Genomic DNA, 19,438 nt, shown 5'->3' with positions numbered 1-19,438 from the left:
CTCCTATCTGCCCTCTTAATCTATTTAAGAGTGCCCTGCACTGCATTCCTTTTAATCTGCTTTTTTTTTTTTTGCTACACAGTGAATATCTTTTATAAATTCAAGTGTAATCCTGAGCGAGGTTAGTTGCGATTATTTATATATCTTTTTCTGCTGCTTGAGTTTGTTTGTGAGTGTGCGAGCGAGCGAGACGTGAGATTTCCGGACTATAAGGCGCACCTGTATATAAGCCACCTTCATTTTGGAGGGGGGGGCATATACAGGCCGCACCAGGCTATTTGCCGCAGTTTTCTATGTTGAAAAAAATGAGTACGATGTACCGTACGATTTTGTACTGTGAATGCACATAAAGGTACAAAAACACATTCTTAAAACGCTACCTTTTATCACGACGACAACTTTGCTAATTAAAACAGAACAGACCCAAGAGAAAAAAAAAAATCGAGATTTATTTAGCATATTTTCTGAACTATAGAGCGCCCCCTGATGGTGAAATAAAAATCCACAAAAAAGCCGCACCGTTTTATTAGCCACCTGGTTATAAATATAGGAAAATAGTGGCGGCTTATATTCCGGAAAATACGGTAGTAGCTTCATTTTAGGGCTGGGCGATATGACCTCAAATCAATATCGCGATAAATTGGGCAATTTTACCTCAATAACAATAAATGCGCGATAAATTCCCCCTGAGGATCAAAATAAATGCAGGAAATGCATATTAACTGCTTTTTTTTATTGACCAACTGGCACACATTACTTTCAATGAAAAATAAAAGTACAAAAATCATTTGAATAAACATTCCAAATAGCTTGCTTTGCATGACTTGAACAATGTCACAAAGAATAGGAGAAAAAGGGTCCCTCTCACAAAATTCTTTTCTGCAAATAGATTGTGCCGAGATGCTGTAATGCCATTTGCAAAGGCCTAGATTTGTGTAAAGGTATCTTGTAAACAATATAAATAATGCCATGTGCAAAGGAGCTTGTCGCCTGTAAACAAAATGCTAAATAAAATGAAAAAAATGTCAATGGAATGCCAATGCCAAATAAACAAGTGTGCTTCATCAGTAAAATGTGCCGTCTCGAGTAATCTGTGCGCGGTCGCCACTTGTCGTCTATGTACTGCACATTTCAGGCTCAAACAGGGATCCATGTTGCGACTCGACCACAAGTCGGATGTGGATGCAAAATGCTTGACATGTCTCCGCCCCCGTCCCGATGTTGTCCATATCGGGAAGTACGGTTTGCGACAAATATTTTCGTACCTCTTGTCGGCTACTTTCATGAGGCGTTTAAATCCTGTGCGCTCCACTGTAACTAGAGGAGCTAAATCTTTAGCTATGTGCTAGGCTATCGCGTCCACCACTGAGACGTTCTCTCGTATGGTGTCGCCTCCGTTATGGGCTGTCGTCACTTGTCGAACCTTGCTTCTCACTTTGAACTTTCAGCACAGCATGGTTGTGTTGTGGGTGGTGAAAAAGAAAAGGTTGGTTGCTTACGACGCACTTTGCAGTTTATGTTCTTTTGCTCAAACCTCGTCTTTATGGAATCCAAAACATTTCCAAACGACAGATGTCGAATTTCTTTTCGGGACAAGCGCGACAGGAACAATTTCGACTTCGTCTGCAGCCGTGTCAGCCGCTTCAGGATTAGAATCGCCAGCAACGAACGCGTCTTCTGTTTACATTCTTCCACAGCGCATGAGTCACGTGACTACATGTGTAGCCGTCTTAAAGGGGCATGAACATCGCTTCGTTTCGGTAACAGTAAATTTTCGGATTATCGCCCAGCCCTACTTCATTTTTTTTTCTCTCTCTCTCTCTCTCTCTCTCTCTTTCTCGCTCTCTCTCGCTCTCTCTCTCTCTCTCTCTTTCTCTCTCTCTCTCGCTCTCTCGCTCTCGCTCTCTCTCTCGCTCTCGCTCTCGCTCTCTCTCTCACTCTCTCTCTCGCTCTCTCTCTCGCTCTCTCTCTCGCGCTCTCTCTCTCTCTCTCTCTCTCCTCTGCCCGATAGCGCAACCTTTGCAATTTGAAAATGGCATTCTACGTTGAGCCCTACAACTCTCGTTTTAGTTTTAAATTACAACCAATTGAGTTAACATCCAGCGACAGAAAGTCAAAGCTGTTTTACGACTTTGGTTCCATAGATGTCGGTAAAGCGCTACTCGACTTGTTGCTGACAAATCACACGGAAAAGAAGGCATTTTCTTGGAATGGTAAATGCTAAAGATGGAAAAAAAGAGAGCATGTTTATCTTTTTAGTTGGGAAAATGACATAAATGACATAAATTACTGGTCTGGAGATTGTAACTCATTAAATGACGAATTACCCAAAAAATAAAGTCGCCATATTGGAGTAACGAATTTGTAATGAATGACCGACAAAAATAATCGTACCTCGCCGAGAATAAATAAAAAATACATAGCTCTGCGGTTTACATGTGTTGCTGCACCATTTGTATTCCGTAAATGGCTATAACACTGTTATATAGATGCTAACTGTTGACCCATGCCTTCGACGTTTCCCGTCGTGTTTATGCTTGAAGCTAGCGGACTAAAGACCAAGCTAAGTGGTTTTAAATACTTAAATTAAATTAGTTTATTTTTTTACATTTTTTTTTACAGTAAACATCAACAAGGGGTGGCAATAAACAGCTTCTCTTGGCTAATTCTGTGACAAACGGCTGCTTATTGTGAATTGAGTTGAGACTCTCCCACCATACAACGCTCATATCTTAAGTTTGCCCAAAGTATCAGTTGATTGATCACTTGTGTCTTGGAAAAAAAAAAAATGAGAAAGTCAGGTCACTCGTATCTCAATGTCTGGTTTTACCTCCAGTGTTTTGCTCCCCTTGACATTTTCCGCCGCCACATGATTACCGCCAACTCTGCAGGGGTCGGCGCTCAGATGACATTCCGGGCATAAGCCAGAAGATTTTGACAGTGATCGGAAAGGATCCCGCCGACGGCGTCTGCCGGGGGCGCCGAGCTGTCGGCCGCTGTGTCACCAGATGGTAAAAGTGCCTCTTTCCGGCAGGAAGTGCATACCGGACCAGATCTCAGTCTTACGAGGGGGCGCATGAAATTTTATTACCCTACAGAAAATATTTAAAATTTTTTTTTTTTTTGGATGGTTGATTGCGATGTAGTAGAATGCAATTTTTAAATCATAAGGCTGCAATGGGAGGGTCGGAGAAGGCGAGAGAGTTAATATCAGACTAAAACATAAATGCTTAATAAATCGAATTTTGTTTATTGTAATACAGATTAATTCTTGCTTGTGTTAAAAAAAATTGCACTGGCAATATTGATGGAAAAAAAATCACAATTGGTTGATTTTCCTAAAATGTTCAGCCACAATTGTATCATCATTTTACCAATATAATTGTTAGCTTTTATGGCAAATATGGCTCTGCACCGAAACGATTCTCATTTTAAATATCAAAAGGGTTATTTTCAGTCAGGTCGTTGCTGATTACACTGACCGGCAATCAAACAACATCACATCGTTCTGCGCATATTTAATGTCATGGTGATTAAAAAAACAAATTTAAAAACGCTAGTAATTCTTAACACAAAAGAGCTACCAAAACAAATGTTTTCAGAGATCTATGCCTCAAGCGTGGGTGGTCCCATGGCGACGTCTGTGAGTGCACCATAAGGTCTTTACCACCATTGACCTCCCCGAAGTCATCCGCAGATCAACTTAATCTCCCGCCTATCTGAGGCCGCTATTGTTGCTTCCCGCTGTTGCCCCATTTACTGTCCAAAGTTAAGATTAGAGGCCCCGAGGTCAAAGGTCTTTAATGGAAAAGTTCATCACAATCTTGGGCCATCCAGGTCAAAACTTAATCCTCAACATGCTCACACTGCATGCTTGGTTGAAGGTCCATCATTCTGATGCCACTTTGTATGCGCTGACATTTTTTTATTCTTCCCTCTGACTGGAAAATGGAGCCGTTGACTGAAAGATGGTGTTTGCTGCCACCTGCTGGAGCAAAGCTTGAATGCAGTGTTCTGGTTCATGGATTTCAAATTCAAACGTGGACATGTTGATCAGAAAGTAAATGAGATCAATTCTAAAATGTTATGATGAGCGATCATTTATACGGTGGTGATGAAATACTTTTAAATAGACTATTTTAAAAAGACATGCTGTTTCTTAAGACGACATGCTCTCTGGTAAGACGTTGTTATAACAATGTAGTTTAAGACATTTCTGAAATGAGTTCATATGATAACGTTACGTTGTTCGTAGCGAGTTGTTTGAATTCTCTAATGTCTTATATGATTGATTTTACTTCATGTGCAGAACTTTGTATGTCTGTTGTCTTTTAATGTGCTCTAGAAATTGAGTTGAGTAACCGATTTAATTGAGGATGTATAAAATGCTGTGGTGGGCCTTTAAGGCCTTCTCTGTTGGTCTAACATAATCAAGAAATCTTGATCATATTCTTCACATTGATATAATATTATACCCGAGAGTTGTTTTTAGGTTAGAGTTTTTATCTAAGCAGAATTCAGCTAGCTCGTGTTGCCAGGCAGATTTCCCAATACCAGTAGCGCACTATTCGTCGGAGGCGTTTCAGATGTAATTGTGCCGGCATCTCTTCTGTCATCGTCAACGGACTTTCAGATTTGATTGACAGTTGCGATAGCCAATCAGATATCGAGTTGGTTACAGTGAGCCTTCTCGCTGGCCATACCTTTGAAGGTGATGAACGCGTCTTGTGATTGGATACTCAACTCGTGAGTGGGCAACGCTAAGCAGAATCGACACACCCGGAAGTCTTCACTGGCGACCGTTTGAAAATGTAAAATATATTCTTGCTTTTCTAAACCACAATGGCTGAAGGAGGGAAAAGTGTGGATTTAATTGCATTTTCAAAACAGGCCTTTCAAGAGAAGCTCGGACATCCAACACTCGGTTGTGTGTAAGTGTCTTTCTGTATATTATTTCTCCAGCTCTAGTGTCATAAATGATGGCAATATGAGGGAGATTTATTCAAGTCGGACTAAGTACGACTTCACTGAAATAACATTTTAAAATCCCACGTCTCATGTTAAGAATTTTTTAAATGACATGGTATCTATATTCGAAGCCGTCATTTGCAAAAGATATATTGTCAAGATATATATTCTTGAAGGGGATAAACTGCACATCCCCAATAACCAGCGAAATACGTTTGGATTCATGTTAAAAAAAATTCAAGATTTTTTTTCAAAAATATTTATTTAAAGACATTATACTGTACTGGCTGCTTGGCTGTGTTTTTTTCTCATGACATTAAGAAAAAAAATCTGGCATCCAGTTTTTGGCGCATTTCAACTTTAACGCATTATTTATAGTCCGTTCACTTTCGTGGCCGGTCTGAACACTTCCTGCCTCTGTGACTTTTTAACCCGCTGGCTCAAAAATGAGAAAGTTTTACACCAACCGAGGGAGTCGTAAGTGGTCGACAGTTAGCCGTGACACATGGCTGTTCTCTCACTGCACGCATAAAAACACACACGGGCCGACCACACGACACGACAAGCACACACACATTAACAGTACAGTATATATTGGTATAAAGCAGTGGTTTATTTGCACATGTGAGTCAGACACGTCTCTGTGGGGCTGCAGCTGGAAAGGGAGCAGCTCCACCCAACAGTGCCTCCCCACAGCTATGTCCCACACACACACACACACACACACACACGCACGCACACGCGCGCTCCTCCCCTTTCAGCTCATTGTCCTCCACTCGTCGCACTCCAGCTGAAGTTTCAATGCAGAGCAGCAGGGAAGTGAAGAGCAGCTAACTAGTGGATGCCAGTTTGCGGTGAGTTTATTTTAAGGTTTATTTTTTCTTTCGTTGTAATGCGTTGGAATGTCGTCCAGAGGTTTGAAATTCAAAATTGTTCATATGCATCTCAACTAAGCCTGGATTTTGTTTTAGTCAGTGAATGAATGAACAAGGGGTTGGGGTTGGAAAGGTTTATTTTTTAGAAGGTTATATGGAGGATTTGGCAGGTTCATGGGCCACGGTTTGGCGGTGTGTTAGTCTGATAAACTGGTGTTGTTTATGTCACCGATGTCGACAAAATGATTTCATTGGTGCCCCTTTTTTCATGGTGATAACTTGAAGGTGACGAGACGCTTGTGAGTTTTCGTTGACGATACGAGACTTGAAGATGTAAATGTTCATGCATGCTAACCTCACCAATGTTCATTTGAAGGTACAAAGCAAATTTCCGAGTCTTAACAGATCTTATACATTTAAGACCGTATTTTCATGCCTAGCGCAAATCTAGTGAAAAGTGCGGTCTAACTATGCGCACGGGTGGAGTTTTCTTTTTTGTGGTATTTTCACACACATGCGCAGGTAGGAATGGGCGTTTGCGCCGTTATGGGTGTGATCATAGCCGGCTTGTTTCACGACCAATGGAAGCGGCTCCCATGGTCCCTTTAAATTTAGCACTGGAGAGACGCAATCTACATGACAGGAGTACATTCAAAAGGAGCTGCAAGATTTCCACTTGCGGATGATGTAAAGTTGGCTGCTGGGAAGTGGGCACGTGGAGACTGCCTTTCACCCCCAAACATGCCGTGTGTGATAATTATGGCGCGGGCGGGGGAGAGCTTTTCAAAGTATTCAAAACGTAATGATCATAATTATTAATTCAATGAATTGATTTCTACAATGATTCAGAGGCATTGAAGCATGCTGGATGATGACGTCAACAGAGCACAGAATCTGTCTGCTTGCGCCTCAATCAAACTCACCCAAATCGCGTTATACCACCTGCGCCACAACTTAGACCTGCTTTTATCTGGTTTTACATCTAGTCTACTTTCTGTCACCAAATTGCACCAACGGTGTGTAATAGAAAATGTCTTCCAACGTCCAGAAGGGCTCAGCACGGTCGGCCAAATTCACAAACTCCGTAAACTTGCCTTGCCCCATGTCCGATTCTACTCCGAGCACATGTGCTCCTGTCAACGAAAAGAGAGTCCATAATGGTCCATGACGATCGGCTTGGGATGAATCTCATAGTAAACTTGAACTTTTCCATGTAAGTCGAGGCGCAAATGGGCTGCTAGCTAGCTTCACGCTAAAGTTAGTTTTGTTGTGCGTCAAACAAGTAGTTTGTGTGGTTACTGTTATGTGTCTAACGTGAGGAATTTTTTTTTTTTCAGAATGACTCGTGTCCGAAACATGGAGGGAAATGTAGCATAACAAGGTTTATTCATTAAATTTTTTTCAAGTTCGGCGGGCCGGATTAAAACGTTTAACGGGCCGCATGTGGCCCCCGGGCCGTAGTTTGCCCACGCCTGACCTGGAGAAATGACTAAATGGTGAAAAAAAAAAAAATCTAAGAAGAGTTATTGTCCAAAAGACCAAAACCAAGATGACTGCCAAAAACAACAGTGGTGTTAAACTTAACGCTATCCCCACCCCAAAAAAATTGAACGAGAACGCTCCTCCTCAACCTCTCTTCCCTAAAAGTTTGTTGAATAATTCCTCTCTTGTCATTCTTGACCGTTATTATGATATGCAAATGAGGCAGCTGAGCGAAAGTTCGCTCCGCCGCTCTCGTGACGATCCTAAAAGCGGGTTCCATTCATCGGCTGTCCCCCCCCCACCCCCTCGAGGCCAGAAGACGGACCTTGAAAATCGAAAACATGGTCACATAAACAGTCCTTTGTCACACAGCCCACATGACGGCGCTAATAAACATAAACCCGGCTCCAGTGACCTAGAAATGCCTCGGAATAAACCATGCCGGCACGAAAAGGACTCTGTATTTTTTATTTTTTTTTTTCCTTGAAAATGAATGGTGCACAAGCCCAAAAAAAAATAAGTACAGCGTGACGCATGGACCGCACAAGACTTGAAACGGAGAGCATGGTGTCACATTTCTCAGCATCTCACCGACGCACAAAAGATTCACGTGGCCCCCCAGGGCAAATGACTTTTCTCACCCGTTCAAGCAAACAGTCCCAAAAGTAGCAGGAGTTAATTCCTCTGTATTTTTTAGACCGATGCCAAGACGAGTACTGAACTCTTGAGTACTCATTGATGCGATACTAAGTAACCGATACCACTAAGTACTTTTGATACATTAAATTTCCAACAAACCAATGATGAATGACTAATTTTAAAGAAAGACCTTTCTTTTTTAGTTCTTTGGCAGAATAGCCACTAAGCAATAAATGTTTTTAAATCCAAAATAAAACAAAAACAACTAACTCTGAATTTAGGATTCAAACAAAAAACTTGAACAAATTGCATTTTAATGGACAAATGAGAGGATGGACACAATTCACTTGTCATTGGTATCGGTCACCGTTGTGACTACCAATACCTTAAATTAAGACTGGCATCAACCCGATACTGATATCCGGTATCGGTAGTCGCCCATCTCTAGTATCGATTATATTCCATGGCCAAAATGAACAGTAAAACGTTTTTTTTTCTGGACTCGATAAATTGTAATTGGCCTTGGCCGCTTGCGGGCGGCATAAGACAATCAGACGGATTGATTAGACTGTTCATTGAAATGTCTCAACTCCTCTGAGCTTATCAGTACAGCACTAATATTAGTCGCTCTTTGCCGCGGATCAAAAATATTCATCAATCCATTTCTAAGTGTTATAGCAGCGGAAATTTAAGCTTTCTCCTTATTGTTTAGTTTGACAATTATCTTCAAATTTTACCATGGGGGGGTTCCATGTGATGGTGCGTGTAAGGTGCTGGCCTCCTGAGTGCTCAAGAGAGTGTAGTGCGCGTCATAGCTGCGTCACACAGTGGTCAAACAAAGAGCTTTTATCTCTGCATTTCCTCCTGGTTGGTCACTCTGTTTTTTTTTTTGTTTTTTTTTTAAACAATGACTTGTCAGCACAGTGCTCATTGTTGCCACTCTTTTTCGTGTTCTTTCAGGATGGCTCAGTGGGGAGCCTTGACGATCTGGCCCAGGAGTATTCTTGCTATTACGGCACCTCCCTCAGCGACGTTTGCGAAAGGATGGAAGAGCTGCGGCAACGCCGGCTGGTGCAGGATGCGGAGGCGATGGTAAACAAATAGAGCTGACTTTCACTCAATATGATTTGTTCTCGCGACGGAAAAAACATGAGATTATCTTTTTCACTCAATGAGAACTATGAAAGGTATTTGCGCTCTTTCAAAAAAAAGCCACAAGTTAAACGCTTTGTTACTCCTGAGGGCTCTCAAACTCACCCTGGCAAAATGAACAACAGCTTCTGGAGGTTTTGGCTTTGGCGCTAACCACTCGGCTAAATCCCGACGATGACAATTTCGTGGCCGACGGCCAAAGAGCGAGGTCTACGTTCTTTCGTGGCGTAAGCAGCAACTTAATAACGTGGTTCTCGCTAAACAATTGTTAAATAGAGGACCACCAACATTTTAGTCTTAACCTACAATTATGTTTTCTAAGTATCTTAAAAGAGCAACGGGTGACGTCTTCACTCGATTTTATGTCTGTAATATGTAGGTGGTGTCCGATCCTTTTTTTTTTTTTCAGACCGCTACCAGTATAAATATTCACTCTTTGACTACTCATCGTTACTTTTGTGATATGTAAATGATTGTAAATGCCTTGCACATGATTAGCGCTTTTCGACCAGGTACTTAAAAGCGTTTTAACATTGTCCCCTTACATAAAAAGTCTTTTAACACAATGACAAAAATTATGAACAAAGACGTTTCTTTTTGACGCAGATTGTGATTCGTCGATGTGGCAAAATGCGGCCGTGAAGGACTTATTTAATGTCTTTTTTTTTTTTTAAGATATATTGCCATAACATCTCTCAATGGTCTGAAGTGCTGCTACTGGCAGAGATCCCTTATTCGCTTGGCTGCTAGCATGCGCGAGCTAGCATGCGCGAGCTAGCATGCGCGAGCTAGCATGCGCGAGCTAGCATGCGCGAGCTAGCATGCGCGAGCTAGCATGCGCGAGCTAGCATGCGCGAGCTAGCATGCGCGAGCTAGCATGCGCGAGCTAGCATGCGCGAGCTAGCATGCGCGAGCTAGCATGCGCGAGCTAGCATGCGCGAGCTAGCATGCGCGTCTTTTGGCCATAAGAATACGGTACCTTAAAATAAGACCAGTATCACGCCGATTCTGATACATGGTATCCTTAGTAATGTAATAAAGCACGACCACAAAAGATCAGAATACGAATAAATTACACTAGTAATCAATTTGATCAAACTCACCAAATCGAAATTACAGAAGTACGATGAGGCGGTCAACTTGAAGTAAATAAATTGTAATTCCATCTGTGGATAAGCGTGACTCGATCGGACGTTGAACCTGAGCACCTTCTGTTGACCAACCACCACGATTGAAACTATTATAGAAGAAAAAGGGAAATGATCAACATCAAGTACTCTGAGAATGTTGAACGTCATAGCCCATCCGTCTTCATCAAAGGTTTACTTGTATACAAGTAACCTCTAGTGTGTCTTTAAAGTTGTTATTAAGTCGGTGACCGCATAAAGTGACTTGTCCACTTCCTGCGCCGTTTCAGGGAAAGCTTGACTCAGCGGCCGCATCACTAGAGCTGCGCTCTCAGATTCAGGTGAGATCACATTTGTCAGCAGCCACGTTGGTAAGATCAAGCTGTGGCGTGATGCAACGTCCACCGCATGATGCTCTCCAGACGATCAGCAAGCGCATTCCGTTTGCTTGCAGTATACGCCGCATCTGGAAATAGTCACAATGCGTCACGTTTTCGACATTTGACTGGATGTTTCAGCCGTATTCCAAAATGGATTAAATTCATTGTTTTGTTCAAATACGCACACAGCTCATTATAAAAACACAGCGGAAGAAAAAAAGTCTTTTTGAATTTTTCTTTAATACCATTTCAAAAAAATAAATGTGGAAAAGCACTGTCTGTACTTTGCAGATGCACCGTGTCTACATCTAAGACTTGACACTTTATTCCTGTTTTAAAGGAATCTCTTGGACTCTGCAGCACCACATCCACTCCGGAGATGGACAGGAAGTAAGGAACTCGACTAATGACTTTTAAATAAAAAAAAATGCGCTTCCCTCAAAAGAAAAATAAGACTCTTGTTTTAAGGTGAATAAATGAACTTCTGTGTCGAGGGTTCAACTCTGCCCTCAAGCAATCAACGGAATAGAAAAACCAACAAATCATCTTAAGATAAAAAATGCACGTCCAACAAGCAGTTCCCTCAAGCGATTAATTTCTAAAGAATACGCAATTCCCCAATCAATTATCAACTCCAGAAAAATAAACACCTTCATCAAGATTAATAAACTTACAATAATACAAACAAATGTCCCCCCTCAGGCAACCAGAAACTCAAAATAAAGGTGGACGGTACGTCTCGCAATAAATTATCAGCATTAGACTAATTAAAAAAAAAAACTCCCTCAAACAATTATCACAAAAGACAAAGACGCAACGCCCTCAAAAAATAATCTTTAGACAAATGAATGCCTTTCTCCAACAATCATCAGCTGAATAGAATTAAATGCCTGTCTCAAGCAGTCATCAGCGTAAAAAAATATACACCTCGGGTTGTTTTGGCTGGCATTTTAGATTTTGTCTTAGTCATTTGGACGAAATTGCTTATTAGTTTTCGTCAGATTTAGTCATTCCTATTTGTGATAGTTCTAGTCTAGTTTTAGTCGGCGAAAACTCGAAAAGGTTTTAGTCTGTTTTAGTCGACCAAAACTCAAAAAGGTTTTAGTCTGTTTTAGTTAAAAACAGGCATACAAGGTTTCCACCCAATAGCAAAGACTTTCTGATGGACTATTAAGGATTATGCATTACAGATAACATAACAGTGGAATCAATTCTCATTGCTCCAAAATAAGACGAGAACCAAAACGTTTTATTTGGCAACTGTTGTGGCTTTATTTCACTTCAAGCAACATGAAATAAAAACGTTTTAATAACATAGACTTGTAGTAGCGTTGTTCTATACTACAGTAGCACAAGTACAAACTCTATCAAACGTATGTCTTGCTTACTTGCACCAGCTTGCGGTTATCAGAGCGAAGTAGCCTTGCGAGTGTCACTGTCGCCATAAACCGTCAAATAAAAGCATGTCAGTGTGTGCGAGCCGAGACGAACGACAGCAGACGTGTTCGTGCGACACGAGTACGAGTGAGGTTGTGTGCGCGGCGCATGCGCCCTGCGTGCTGTGCCGGTGGTGGGCGGGCCCAAAGCGAAAGATAGGTTGCACTTCATTGCCATGACTGATTGCATGTACAATAGGATGTGACGTCATCAATTTTGTGCATCACGCGCTAACAATTTCGTCCCGTCTCATCTCGTCAACGAAAATTTAATGTACGTCACGTCATGTTTTCGTCATCAAATAACCTCGTTTAGCTCGTCATCGTCATGAAAAAAGGAGCGTTAACGAACTATTTTCGTCATCGACGAAAACAACCTATGAATCTTAACATGTTGTAAAATGTTCTGTGTCAAAGCTCAAAACAATCGCTCCATCTGTGTGTAAAAAGAGGCGTTGATGAAGATGTTCGTTCTTCATGTGCTTTGTCATCCACGTGTGGACACGGCATTTCCCGCTGCCCATGAGACGTTCGTGTGTGTGCGCGTGTGTGCGTGCGTCATTCCAAACTTTGCTTTGTCTTTCCTGCGATTGTTTCCTCTGTTGATGAGTCACAGAAAGGTTATGAAGATGGGAGCACACAAAAAGGATGTTGCTTTCCAAACATCATCTGACTCATGAAGAAGTCCATTTTTTTCTTAATAAAAGGAAATTATTCATCTGCCCTGGTTTTAATTTAAAAAAAAAAGAACTATTGTCCTAAGTAAGGTAATAAGTTATTCTGCAATCTCAAATTTAAACTCATTTATCAGAAAAATATATTTGAATACAATTACATTTAATGAATACACTAATAAAAAAAAATCTTAGCATTTAATTTCCATGTGAACAAAACTGATTGTTTTCTTCGCACACTTCCCCAAGAGCACTTTTCTTGTTTCAGTCACTGATTAGTATTGCCCATTAGTGCTGATTTCCCTCATTCCGACAAAGTTATTTGCGGTAAAGTGAGTCCGTGCGGGAGGGCGCGAGTTGTGAGAGGAATGCAGCCTCCACATTAAAACTGTCACTGCTGCAAAACCACCCGTCCAAAGGGGGGAAAAGCCTCTTTTGTTTCCCAACCGAGCTCATGTGTTCATCCATGGAGGGTGGCCGCAGCCTCTGATTTGTACTCCTTTGATCGGCATCACTACGGTACCGTTTTGTTGTCTGATGTCCCACAAACAATGATGAAGGGATGAAGAGAATAAACATGGAGAAGAGGTATCGTTTAGTTGTATTTGACGACGATTGAACTGGATTTTTAATCTGTGTGTGTGTGCGTGTAGGTTTCCCGTGCCCAAGTCTAGCCCTTCGGACGACATATCGGAAGCAGGGAAATGGGACAGCAAGAGAAAGAGCAAATCGTTTTGGAACACTTTCAGAAAGTCACCCAAGGGAGCCGCCGCGCACCACCTTGCAAAAGGTAACAAATGAGTTCAGTGCTTAGACAAAAAAAAGTTTTAGCTTGATTGTACGGTTATAAATATGAACGGCGAGTACCGTTTTCATGAAACGTGAAATGTTGACGTGATGAAGCTTTGTTTGCATTAATTATGACTTAGTGTCTTATGTTAACGCGACAAATTTAGGGAAGTTGGCATCGTGAACGATTGTTGTGTTTAGTAGGTTATGAATTCTACCGTATTTACTTTTTCCCCTCAATTTTGAACCATGCGGCTAATACAACGGTGCAGCTTTTCTGTTGATTTTTCGTTCACCACTAGGGGGTGCTCTATAATTCGGAAAATACGCGAAATAAATCTCAATTTTTTTTCTCTTGTTCCGTTTTGTTTTAATTAGTGAAGTTGTTGCCGTGTTAAAAGGCACTGTTTCTGTATATGTACCTTTATATACATTGATAGTACAAAATCGTCCTGTACATGCAGTAAACAACTCATTTTCTTCAACATAGAAAACTGCGGCTTGTATGCAGTTTTTTTTTTTTTTTTTTTTTTAACAGGGCTGATGCGGCTTATATGCAGGTGCGCTTCCGGAAATTACGGTAGATAGAAAGAAATTGTCTTTCAAAGTAATTAATTAGCCTTTTTTTTTGTTTTTTTTGTTTTGTTTACCTGTCAGGTGATTTGGTGGGCTTCGTGGCCAGTGAGATCACCATGAGCGATGAAGAGCGCATCCAGCTGATGATGATGGTCAAGGAGAACATGATCTCCATCGAGGAAGCCCTGGCCAGGGTAAAATACTAAAATATTTTTTGTACCGTGTTCTTTAGGAATATAAATATATCTGGTTGTGTGTGCGTGCAGTTGAAGGAGTTTGAGATGCAGAAGAGAGCAAAGTGCAGGTCGGAAGCGTCCGACTGCTCGGACGTTTGTCATTCTACCAGCGAGTCTTTGAGCGACAGTGTAAGTATTTCATGCACCCGACTAACTGTGGCTGGATGTCTGCGTCAGGGATCCTATCCCAACTGCAAAGGGTTTATGTTTTTTCTCCAGGGCAAAAGAGGCTCTTACATAAAATTTATCATTCAATGAAGGAAAAGATGAAGCCAGCATTGAGTGGGAGAACTTTTCTTTTTTTCCCAAAATTTAACCGACTCCAAATTTTAATATTGAGCTATTACGTTTGTCCTGTATATTATTCCAAATCCACCCCAAAAATAGTAGTCTGCCATCTAGTGGTGGTTGGTGATGTTACAACTTTAAACCATAGTCGACATCTGCATATTTGCAGTTCGGCACCTGCGGATTCATATACAGTATTTGCAGAATTTTTTTGATAATTATTTTTGTATTATAAAGATTTTTATCGTGATTCTTTTCCCAATTTCCTCACGTTTTTCATGTAAAATGTATACTGATTTGTTATCAGCATTTTGTGGGTTAGATTAAAAAGAACAAAAATGGGGAAATTAATCAAGGAGCCACTCAGATTGATCTAGGCAACATGGCAAAAAAAAAAAAAAAAAGTGTCGCGATTATTTATTTCATATAATAGCGAACATAAAATGCTTTGAATGGATGGCCGCAATTTACAATTCAGCCGCTAAATAAATAATTGAATGCTGGTCAAAGCATGTGAACATTTCTAAATTCCTGTACCTGACAATCTGGTAAAATTAATTATGTAGATTCAATGGTAAGATTTTCCTGATGTTTTATAAACAAAAGGGGAAAACTTATTTCAACTTATTGCTATTAATATTATTTCAGCTACGAGTTTACTTTTTCAGCCCGTTTTTACAGCCTTATTAGTTTGCGAGTTAGGAGAAGGACACAAACATTTTCTGTTTTGTTTGCTAGCAAGCTGGTTACTTAGGAGTTAGTCGGATATCACAGTTAGCTTGTTAGCCAAATTCTTGGTTAGTTATTTATTTAACATTATGAAAAAGTTTTTAACTTGTCAGTATTTATTTTTTTGCTTCATTCATTCGTTGGTTAATTACTCAGAATTTTACAAAAAAATACTTTTGGGTTGTCAGACAACGATCTGAGTAACTTGTGAGTTAGTTCGATTGGCACAAAAAGTGAGTAATTAATGATTTCTTCTGTTCGTCCGTAGCAGCTGCGTGAGCTGTCCGAAACAGAACAGGAACAAGAAGACGGGCTGACGTTCAGGAGGCTTCACAAGCTGGTCAGCTCCACACGCAAGGTGAAGCACAAACTCATCAGGATCGACCAGAGCAGGAAGACTGGCGTGGAAGGTACTCCGCATACAACAAGGAATGAGAAAATTATTCAATATGAGCATGTCATATTCAATATTTATTTCATCTTTTGTTGAACATTATTATATTATGATCCACAGAGTTTTGCCAGCCAAACATTTGTTCCGTAGACTCGCTGACGTCTGCACTTCAACATCAGCTGGGCTCCAGTGAGGACAACGTCCCCACGTCTTGCTCCTCTGGCAGTTTGGACACAGCAGAGGCTCCCGGACGCAGCCCTCCCGGCGGCAGATTCCCGCCGGAGGAGGAACAGTCGAGCAATACCATCTTGGAGGCGCTCCACTGCCAGGGCGAGGAAACCAAGATGGCTCGATCTGTGACAGATGAAGGGCTACGACATCGCCTCCTCAGCCATCACGGGGTTAGTTAGTTAGTTAGTTAGTTAGTTAGTTGGTTAGTTAGCTAGCTAGTTGGTTAGTTAGCTAGCTAGTGAGTTAGTTAGTTTGTTAGTTAGCTAGTTGGTTAGTTAGTTGGTTAGTTAGCTAGCTGGTTGGTTAGTTAGGTAGTTGGTTAGTTAGCTAGCTAGTCAGTTAGCTAGCTGGTTGGTTAGTTAGTTGGTTAATTATCTAGTTAGTTAGTTGGCTAGCTAGTTGGTTAGTTAGTTAGCCGGTTGGTTAGTTAGTTAGTTGGTTAGCTAGTTAGTTGGTTAGTTAGCTAGTTGGTTAGTTAGTTGGTTAGTTAGTTAGTTGGCCTAAGGACTCACTTTTTTTTTTTTAGTTATCAATATTATAACTTGTTATTTAGCAGGATTAAAGCCTTGGTTGGCCTATAAAAACAAACCAGACTAACTGAAAATGTGGATTTGTTAGCTTGTTAGTAGAAGAATGACTCAAAAAGTGACTTTTTGTTAGTTGAGATTGCAGGTTGGTCGTCTGGTGAGCAGAAAAATAAAACCATAAGACTAACTGAAAATTTTGATTTGTTAGCTAGTTAATTAGCAGACTCAAAAGGTTATTTGTTAGTTTTGCAGGATGATAGCTAGTTAGTGGCAATGAAGGAAATAGTAGGTCGGCTGGTTACAAAACAGGCTAACCGAAAAAGTGGGTTGGTTCATTAGTTAGTTAATAACACATTGGCGAGTTAGCATAAAAAATAGATCTTGTTATTTTGCGGGATTCCTTTACGTTTGTTCTTAGCCAATAATTGTGTTAGGGAATAGGATGACTTTGCTTCACTTCTAACGGCGTTAATGTCCTTTTTTTCTTTTCAGAGAGCATGCAGTTTTGGAGGATTTGACCTCACCAACCGCTCGGTGCATGCAGCCCAACACACTGTACGTCCTCAAAAATACTGCAACTGTACAACAAACGTGAAGCAATTTTTTTTTCTTAAATAAATTTGACTCCAAACATCTTAGAGCGAAGACGAAGACGCTGCGAGGTCCCCTCAGATATCCCGCATCTCCCTTGGCAAGAAAGTCAAGTCTGTAAGGGAGACCATGAGGAAGCACATCAGCAAGAGATACCAAGCATCTCTAGCAGATCAGGTACACCTTGAGACCTGAACAACTCAGTCTCACCTTTAAAGACGAAAGATAATTTGTAACACTTAACTCGGATCTTTTTGGCCCTTTAGTTATTTGGTTGGTTGCTTTGTTTGATAGCTGACTCACAAACACGTTTCTTAGTTGGTCTGTTGGATAGCTACCTGACAGTTACTAGTTATTTGCTCGTTCTTTAGTTACATATTAGGAGCTGCCGTTTTGGTTAGCAATTGAGTTCAACTTGCGCCTTCACTTGAGATAATTACTTGCTACCGGTATCCCATTTGAAAGATACACTTCCTTCCCTCAAATGAACAATGCACTCTGTGAATAGTTGCGAAACAACCGATTCACGTTGCGTCGACTATTATTTGAGGTCATGTGGTAGAAAGTCAAAGTTAGCTCATGTTTTGTTTTGTTTTGTTTTGCATCCATACAAAGGCGAGTCCGGACCGCATTTCCAGCTGCCCTCAGTCCCCTCAATTGAATTCTTCTGTGGAGAAAACCAAGCTGAAGCCTGGAGGTTCTGTGGAAAGCCTGAGGAGTTCCCTCAGCGGACAGAGTTCCATGAGTAAGTGTGTGTGTGTGTGTGTGTGTGTGTAAAATGTAAAATGAGAGCTCCTCCCTCACTGTTGTGTGGCTGTGAGCAGGCGGTCAGACGGTCGGCACGACCGACTCGTCCAACAGCAACAGAGAGAGCGTCAAGTCGGAGGACGGCGAGGAGGACGAGCTGCCTTACTGCGGACCCTTCTGCGGACGTGCCCTCGTACACACGGACTTCACACCCAGCCCCTACGACACAGACTCCCTCAAGCTCAAGGTGACCACGCCAGCACAAAAACAAACACACCTGAAACCTCTTTCAGTGCTAAATGACCGGTATGGTGGATTGATTAAATACATGGGCTAGCAGACTGGTCGAGTTGGTTAGTAAGCTGGATCACACAAAGGTTAATTATGTGGCAAAGTTGTTGGATTAGTGGTAAGTGAGTGAGCTATCTGGATTTCACACAGAGCAGTTGATAAGTAAGCAAGTCCGTAAGTTGAAAAGTTAGTTATGTGACATTTTGTGCGTTAGTTGGTAGTGAGTTAATTAGTCTGTTTGATAGTGAGTGGGTCGTTTATTGTTTAGTAAGTTAGTATTTTCTTTAATTAGTTCATCAGTAGGTTGTTTAATTAGTTTGCTAGTTCACAAGCACACAACAATTGATTAGTAAGCAAGCAAGTTATGTGACACAGAAAGCAAGTTACGTACCATATTTTCCGGGCGATAAGCCGCTACTTTTTTCCTCGATTTTGGGCCATGCGGCTACTACAAAGGTGTGGCGTTTCTGTGGAATTTTATTTCACCACTAGGGGCGCTATACAGTTCAGAAAATGCACTAAATAAATCTCGATTTTTATTTTTTTTTTTCTTTCTCTTGGGTCTGTTCTGTTTTAATGAGAAAAGTTGTTGCCGTGTTACAAAGGCACCGTTTTAACAATCTGTTTATGTGCGTTCACAGTACAAAATCGTTCTGTACATGCATAACAAATTTTTTTCAACATAGAAAACTGCCGCTTATAGCCTGGTGCGACTTGTATAACAGTTTTTTTTTTTTAATTTTATTTTCCCAAAACCGGGTTGCTGCGGCTTATAAGCAAGTGGTAGTTACAGTATGTGACAATGCTGGTGGGTTCGTTGTTCGTGAGTTAATTAGTTGGATTGTTTGTTAGTCCGTGAGTGGGTTGTTGGCTAGTTAGCAAGTTAGTTACTCGATTGTTTTGTTAATTTTTTGTTACAAGTTGTTAGTTGTTCACGCACACACACACACAGCAGTTGATTAGTAAGCAAGCTAATTTGGGGACAGAAAATAAGTTGCATTGTCAGTCTGTCGGTTTGTTAGTTATGTGACACAAGGTGGGGGGAAGAAAATGTCTAAAAACGTTCCCGCCGTTATGTGCTCACGCAGAGCGGCGACGTGATCGACATGATCAGCAAGCCCCCGATGGGCACGTGGATGGGCATGCTGAGGGGCAAAGTGGGCACCTTCAAATTCATCTACGTAGACGTGCTCGATCCGGAGCAGGCCAAGCCCAAGAAGACCGAGCGCAGGCGGAGGAAAGCCCGGCAACCCAAACCGCAGTCTGTGGATGAGCTTCTGGAGCGCATCAACCTCAAAGTAAGAAA

General features: G+C 41.3%; 1 protein-coding gene across 3 annotated transcripts in view; it reads left to right on the top strand.

The window, feature by feature from the left end:
- Positions 1 to 19,438, top strand: part of LOC148342901 (SAM and SH3 domain-containing protein 1-like) — a 33,377-nt gene that overhangs the window by 12,303 nt on the left and 1,636 nt on the right. The window contains exons 2-14 of one of the 3 annotated variants that reach the window (XM_088312237.1): positions 8,925 to 9,056; positions 10,534 to 10,584; positions 10,964 to 11,013; positions 13,387 to 13,523; positions 14,180 to 14,292; positions 14,365 to 14,463; positions 15,623 to 15,761; positions 15,866 to 16,146; positions 16,996 to 17,058; positions 17,143 to 17,271; positions 17,710 to 17,839; positions 17,919 to 18,088; positions 19,221 to 19,430. In XM_088312237.1, the coding sequence (XP_088168363.1) occupies positions 8,925 to 9,056; positions 10,534 to 10,584; positions 10,964 to 11,013; positions 13,387 to 13,523; positions 14,180 to 14,292; positions 14,365 to 14,463; positions 15,623 to 15,761; positions 15,866 to 16,146; positions 16,996 to 17,058; positions 17,143 to 17,271; positions 17,710 to 17,839; positions 17,919 to 18,088; positions 19,221 to 19,430 (1,704 nt within the window). Of the gene's footprint in view, positions 1 to 8,924; positions 9,057 to 10,533; positions 10,585 to 10,963; positions 11,014 to 13,386; positions 13,524 to 14,179; positions 14,293 to 14,364; positions 14,464 to 15,619; positions 15,762 to 15,865; positions 16,147 to 16,995; positions 17,059 to 17,142; positions 17,272 to 17,709; positions 17,840 to 17,918; positions 18,089 to 19,220; positions 19,431 to 19,438 lie in introns of all 3 variants that reach the window. The other 2 variants (XM_088312245.1, XM_088312229.1) reach the window with 2 other exon arrangements.

This window comes from Idiotropiscis lumnitzeri, chromosome 1 (genome assembly GCF_059441095.1).
Source record: "Idiotropiscis lumnitzeri isolate Australia: NSW breed Sydney's pygmy pipehorse chromosome 1, RoL_Ilum_1.0, whole genome shotgun sequence".
Lineage (NCBI taxonomy): Eukaryota > Metazoa > Chordata > Actinopteri > Syngnathiformes > Syngnathidae > Idiotropiscis > Idiotropiscis lumnitzeri.
This window is presented reverse-complemented; position numbering and strand designations above follow the sequence as displayed.